This window comes from Mauremys mutica, chromosome 7 (assembly GCF_020497125.1).
Source record: "Mauremys mutica isolate MM-2020 ecotype Southern chromosome 7, ASM2049712v1, whole genome shotgun sequence".
NCBI classification, from domain to species: domain Eukaryota; kingdom Metazoa; phylum Chordata; order Testudines; family Geoemydidae; genus Mauremys; species Mauremys mutica.
In genome coordinates this window covers 32,812,420-32,819,083 of record NC_059078.1, presented here as the reverse complement: position 1 = coordinate 32,819,083, position 6,664 = coordinate 32,812,420, and the positions used below count along the sequence as shown (strand labels likewise).

Sequence of the window (6,664 nt, the reverse complement as noted above, 5' to 3'; positions counted from 1 at the left end):
GTCCCCGCGGTGTCCTAGCGCCGCCTCCGCTGCTGCGGACGGAGGAGCGGAGACTGATAGACAGGCGGGGGGGGGGGCAGGGGGGTGAACGACAGACAGGCGCGGGGGTGGTGGTGGGAAGGACGGACAGACAGGCAGGGGGGGTGGGCAGGACAGAGGCGTGGGGGGGGGGGTTGGAAGGACGGACAAACAGGAGGGTGGGAAGGACGCACAGACAGGCAGGGGGGGTGGGCAGGACAGAGGCGCGGGGGGGGTGTTTGGAAGGACGGACAAGCAGGAGGGTGGGAAGGACGGACAGAGGCGGGGGTAGGAACAGAGAGGCGGGGGGGGGGGGACGGACAGACAGAGCCATGCGGTGCGCTACCAGGAGTCTGAGCACAGAGTGAGAGATTGGACGGGCAAGGGGCAGACAGACTGTCCCATCAACCTGCAAGTAGGGCTGGATGGCCAGAACACCCGGAAGGACAGACTCTCCCACTTGAGGGCGAGGGAAGGGATGGGGGACAGCAGACACAGGACAGGGGCCCTGCTTTGCTATCACAGGACAGGGCCAGGGTCCCTGCTGCCAGGACCCATGACCAGGCATGCAGACCCCTCATGGAGAGATCCCCATGTACAAAGAGGATGGGGGAAAGCAGTTGGCTTAGTGAATATTTAGGGTGGGGGCAGCATAACCCACTCACTGGATGCAGCCAGGCAAGCTGCACCCTATTCATTCCTTGACACCCGCCCTCCCCCACAATTCCCACTCCTGCCACTAACTGCCCTCTGCTAGGCAGGACAACAGGTTTTGGGGAGGCCCAGATCGGCACAGGATTCTCACCTGCAAGGGGCTCCTTCGACCCACACAGGAACCAGCCGTGGGGCACACCCCTGGCACTAGGGGAGAACCCCTCCTTCATGAGGCCTGTGGTGCTTGTGCTTTCCCCCTTGGGCCCACCCCACAACCAACCTTGCAGCATCCCCCCGCTAAAGAACTATGTGCTCCCCCGCAGCCTGGGCCCAGAGATTCACCAATTATGGGGGAGGGCAGGAAGCCCCAGCCCCCTGCAGGGCTGGCTCCCCCCTGGGGAGGCAGGTTGGATGTGGAAAGGGAAGGGGAGGGGGCTGCCCCGTTTCTCCAGAGAAGTGCAGCTAGACAGTGGGGGTACCTCCAACTCCCCCAGGAGGGGCCAGTCCTGGGAGGATGTAACTCCATGGCAAGAGCCTGGGGGAGGACAGGGGCTGGACCTCTCCCCTCATCATTGAGCACCTAGAAGGAAAGGGATCCCAGGCAGGATAAAGGGGTTTCTCCTCCTTTGGGCAGAGAGGGAATCTGAGTGGAGATGTGGAAGGCGAGATTGGAACCTATGCATCCTAATGCAGCCCCTCCTGCTGTAACCCATGAGAGCCCCGTCCCCAGCCCAGGACTGAACCCAGGACCCCTCTAAGCCTGCTCTACCCTCCCTGCACCCAGCACTAGGCTATAACCCAGGAGTCCGGTCCCTCCCCTACCCAACACAGACTTGCTAGGAGGTTGCATGTCTGGGGCGTGGGGTGTTTTCCTTTTTCTTTTTTTGTATTTTTTAATTTTTTGTATCAACCAAAAATCCAGGATCAGAGAAAAATAAACCATCAAAAAAAAAATCAAAAATAGTGTTATTCGCTTGAGTCCCAACCCCCCTTAAATACAGCACTGGGGGAGCAGCGCCGGGGGAGCAGTACTGAGACCGAGGAGCAGTTGAGTCTCTGGTGGAGGGGACCCCCGCCTGCCCCACTACAGGGGAGACAGTACTGTTGTCCATAGGGTCCCCTCTGGAGTCCGGTGGGGGGAGGCAGGGCAGGTGGAGGAGCCATTAGCCCCCTTATTGCTGTCCAGGGTCCTGAAGGCGAGAGGGGGGCACTGTGTGGTGGGACCAGCCCATTGGTATCAATGCAGGGGATAGGGAAGACAATGGCTGCTCCCACTGCCCCGCCTCAGTACTGGTGCTCCAGGAGCGGCTGGGCGGCGGGGCTCTCCTTCTCCCGCTGCCGGCCCCACTCTGGTGGTGGGGCACCGGGGTCGGGTGGCTGCTGCTCTGGCTCTGCCAATGGGGAGCACTGCTGGGAGGAGTTGGCCTCCATGGTGTCAGCAAGAGGGCCTGGGTCCGGGGGCACAAAGGGCTGTGGGCAAAGAAAGATGGGTTACAGGCTAGATGGAGGGGATGGGGGACAGGCCAGGATGGGGCCCCAAGGGGGGCAGGCTGGGCTGATTGGGATGGGGCCCCCATGCAGGACAGAACAGTTTGGCAGAGGTGGCCAAGCTGCAACTAATCCCAGGTGCCCTTCAAACGGCTTCTCGTAGGGGTGGAGACGGCACATGGGTGCCCCAAGCCGGCTTAAGGGCTTTCCATTAGCACTAAGCTGATCTGCCAGAGCTGGCCTGAGCCACCTGCTTGGCGGGGCGGGGGGGGGGGGGGGGAGGAGACACCACAGTGTGTCCAGGGCTGATCCCTCCCACACACAATGAAACGGCCGTGTCTGATATGGAGGGGAGCTCTGTGCAGCAGGCACAGCCCCTAAGGGAGGGGGCAGCCAGCCATGGTGCCCTGGGTGTGGGAGTGGGGGGAATGAAAGGTAGCCCCCCCAGGCCACATGGTGTGGAGGAGGGAGGCGGGGTCTCCCCTTGGAGGCAGGCATGGGCTGGGGTTTCCCTGAGGTTCAGGGTGGGGGGGGCCATTCTCACCTGTGCTCTGGCACTCGCCCCACGTGGGGGTGTGCCCTGGGTGGTGCCGGTGCTGGCTGGGGTCCCTGGGGAGGCATCTCCCTCGCTCCCCCCCAGCCCATTGAGCCCCTTGCGGCCAGGCAGGCTCCACTTTCCGCACAGTCCTTCATAGGCAAAGGTGGCTGAGGTGCCCAGCGCAGGCCGTAGGGGCAGCGGGAGCGGCAGGGGGGCCCGGCCTGGCCCTGCGCCCTCGACTTGGGAGGCCATGGAGGCCAGCGAGCTGGTGCAGGAGAGCTGGCTGCCAGAGAGGCGATGGGCGGGCACCCAGGGGGCAGCAGGGGGGGCTTCGCGCCGGCTCTCCACCTGGCTCCCTGGCACCGGCCGCACTAGCCAGTTCTGGCCCAGTGGAAGGCTCTGCTCTGACCCTGTGGGGAGATGGGAAGGTTAGAGCTGGCATGGCGCAGATACAGCACCCTGAGCCCACCAATGGCACTGGCACCCACTCTATCCCCCTGCTACAGCTCCCAGTCCTCAGCGAGATAGCCCCACCACTGAGAGAGAGTCTGGCACCACCCAGCTCATCCCACCAGGCCTCCCAAAACACCCCCAAGCACTGCACAGATGGACCCTACCTGTGCCTGCAACCAGATGGCTCTTATCCAGGGAGAGGACACTTAGGCAAGGGGTCAGGGCAGAGCGGGGAACAGAACCAAGGAGTCCCAGCTCCTAGGACTCCCCCAAACCTGCTCTAACCCACTCAACTCCCCTCATCTCCCGGCTGAGCTGAGGAGGGAACCCAGGACTGCCAGCCCACCTACACCCCACCCCTTCCAGAGCAGGGAGGTTTGCTGCTGGTGGTCTCCATACCTGGCTGAGGCTGGGCAGTGGTGACGGGTGGCTCCTGGGGGTTTGAAGCCCCCGGGGTGGCCATGCCCATGCTTGGCCCACCTGGGGCACTGCTCCCCTGCTGCCCATGCCCTGCAGGGTTGTTGCTGATGGATGAGGAGCCTCCGCCACAGTCCGAGTCCTCAATGTTCCCACCGCTGTTGCAGCCGGCACCACAGCCCTTCTGTAGCCTGTAAGATGAGGCACAGGGGCATCAGTTCATGGAGAGCACTGCACCCCGGCTAGCCAGCAGGGGACACTGAAGGGAGCGGGGCAGGAGCACTGCTGTGGGGGGAGCTCATGACTACTCCAGCCCTGGCCTCTCCCAGCAGGGAGCGCTGTGGGAAGCGAGGCGGGAGCTCCGGAGTGCTCACCTCTCCCAGCTGCTGATGAGCCAGGTGGAGATGTTGTGCAGGCTGATGGGGCCACCCCAGAGGGAGCGCAGCTGGGGGTGGCTGCCAGCATAGGAGGTGGTGAGGGGCGACACGTAGATGGGGTAGCCGATGGGCTGGTCACAGGACGAGTTGATCATGTTGCGCAAAGCCTGCTTGGCATTCTGGATGCTGCCCCGCTCTGGGTTGCGGTTCCGCAGGAACACCAGCTCCTGCTGCTGCCCGGCCCAGAGCCCTCGCACACACTCCCGGTTCACCTGGCCAAGAAGCGAAAACGGGGTGAAAGGTGGTCGGGTTCTAGCCCCAGCTCTGCGAGGGGAGTGGGGTCCAGTAGTTAGAGCAGGAGGCTGGGAGCCAGGACTCCTGGGTTCCATCCCAGTTCTGGGAGGGGAATGGGGGCTTGGGGTGTGTGTCTCACCTTGATGACGCGGAAGCTCAGGTAGCGCTTGTTGAGCATGATGATCTTGTACTCGTCGCTGGCGTCATCCATGACATGGCGCAGTGCCAGCAGGGCAGGTGTGTTGGCGAGGATGGCGCTGCGCCAGGCTGGGTCACCCTCGTGTGAGATCACCATCTTCTCCTCATTGGCGGTGATGGCGTCATACAGCACTGCTGGGTCCTCGTACTCATCTGGTGACGTGAAATGGTCCTGGGTGGGAAAGGGGGGGGGGTGGTCACGACCCTCTGATCTCCAGACCCTTCCTCTCCAGCACAGGGCAGGATCATCTCCCCTCCCTCAACAAGCTAACAGGGTTACCCCTCCCCTCCTTCCCAGTGCTCCAACCCTCTCCCTGCCAGCAGGCCAGCCCACCCCTCATCCTCCCTTCTCCCGCAGCCAGTCACCCCCACCCCCAGGCCATTCCCTCTCCCCCTATTCCCTAGCATGCAGGCAGGTGACAGGACAAGCCCTCTCCCCTCCCCCGGGCACAGCCCTTAAGGCACGGAGGAGGGGAACCCAGTGCCCATCTGCCCTAGGGGAGGGGCCTGCAGGCAGGGGTGGTACCTGGTGCAGTTTGAGCGACATGCGGACGCCGGGTGCCACCACGCGGTGCAGCAGGTCCATGTCGGCGAAGACCCACTCATCGCGGGGAGAGGTGATGCGGAAGTCGCCCTTGAAGAGGGCGTGCAGGCCATACAGGAAGGGCTCCAGGCTGTGGGGATAGCACGGCTCAGCGGGGGGTCGGGGATCTGGTCGCCAGGCTGTGGGCCTGTCCTGGTAGTGGGGCGGGGTGTCTCACAAATTCATGGCATGCCAGGTCAGAAGAGACCACTGGATCGCCTAGTCTGCCCTGCCGTACAGCCCAGGAAAGACACCCCATGCTACCTGCACTGGAGATGGAGACTCCACCCCTGCCCTGAGGTGTTTGTTCCAATGGTCAATCGCCCACCCTGGCAAACACAGGTCTTGTTTCTCATTGGAGAGCATCTGGTCGGCTTCCAGCCACTAGTTCTTGTCCTGCTTTTCCCCCACTAGCTTAAAAGCCCTCTGGCACCTGCGGGTTCACCCGGGGGGATATTTATACAGTGATCAAGTCAACTCTCCATCGGCTTTCTGATCAACTAAACAGCCGGCGCTCGTCCACTCTCTCCCTGCAGGGGTTTTCTCCAGTCCTCCAACCACTGCTGTGGCTCTTCTCGGGCACTGGCCCCAGCTTCCCACTTAAGATGCAGTCACCTAGACCTGCTCTCACTAATGCTGCAGCCAGAAGTAAAACCCCTCCCTGCTCCTACTCACTACTCCTCTGTTCATCCACAAAAGGGCTGCATTGGCGCTTTTGGCCACGGTGTTGTGGTGGGAGCTCATGTTGAGCTATTGGTCCCTCAAGGCTCTGCCAGGAGGCTGTCCCCCATTCTGCAGGGTTTAACCTACACTCCTTGCCCCTGGGTGTAAACCTCTACACTGGGCTGTATTAAAACCTTTTGTTTGAATAGGCCCAGTTTAGCAAGTGATCCTGATAGTTCTGCAGGGCTGCCCTGTCCTTATCACTCCACCCATCTTTGTGCTACGCACAGATTTTATCAGCAGTGATTTTATATTTATTTCCTGATCCAAGAGGAGGGCAACTTGATCACAGTCTATAGGTAACTACAGGGAGACCAAATACTGATCACAGGCTCTTCAATCTAGCGGAGAAATGTCTGACCCGATCCAGTGGCCAGACATTGAAGCTAGACACATTCGGAGTGGAAATAAGGCGTACGTTTTCAACAGTGAGGGTCACTGGAACAATTTACCCAGAGTCATGGTGGATTCTTCATCACTGGACTTTTTTAAAATCAAGACAGGAAGTTTCCTCTAAAAACGCTGCTCTAGCAAGTATTTTGGGGAAGTCCTCTGACCTGTGCGATACAGATGGTCAGACCAAATCATCACAATGGTTCCGGCTGGCCTGGGAAGCTATGAATCAGTGATGAAAATGTTGACTCGTGTGTGGCCTCGAACAGATCCCCACAGAACCACCAGCACTGGGTGAGCAGTCCCCGCGATGACTTTCTGAGAACTGTCAGTCAGCCAGAGATTCAGCCATTGAACGTGGGCTTTACTGATACTACACAGCACTCGTGTATTATCAGAACACTGTACAACAGTCTATTACATCTGCACAGCATCAACCCATCTCATCACCGAACAAAACTACGTTTCTTTGACAAGACCTACTTGACTAGCATTAATTATACTCCCAGCCTTCCATTTGTTATTAAA

At 60.4% G+C, this 6,664-nt stretch overlaps 1 protein-coding gene across 2 annotated transcripts in view; it reads right to left on the bottom strand.

Annotated features, from left to right (window-relative positions):
• Window positions 1-1,058: 1,058 nt before the first annotated feature.
• The window catches only part of PCNX3 (pecanex 3), a 28,127-nt gene continuing 22,521 nt past the window's right edge, over window positions 1,059-6,664 (bottom strand). The window contains exons 30-35 of one of the 2 annotated variants that reach the window (XM_045024053.1): window positions 4,964-5,111; window positions 4,379-4,609; window positions 3,943-4,217; window positions 3,551-3,759; window positions 2,705-3,108; window positions 1,059-2,142 (exon numbers count right to left, since the gene is read on the bottom strand). In XM_045024053.1, coding sequence (XP_044879988.1) covers window positions 1,957-2,142; window positions 2,705-3,108; window positions 3,551-3,759; window positions 3,943-4,217; window positions 4,379-4,609; window positions 4,964-5,111 — 1,453 coding nt within the window. In that variant the 3' untranslated portion in view covers window positions 1,059-1,956. The remainder of the gene's footprint in view (window positions 2,143-2,704; window positions 3,109-3,550; window positions 3,760-3,942; window positions 4,218-4,378; window positions 4,610-4,963; window positions 5,112-6,664) is intronic. The other variant, XM_045024054.1, reaches the window with a different exon arrangement.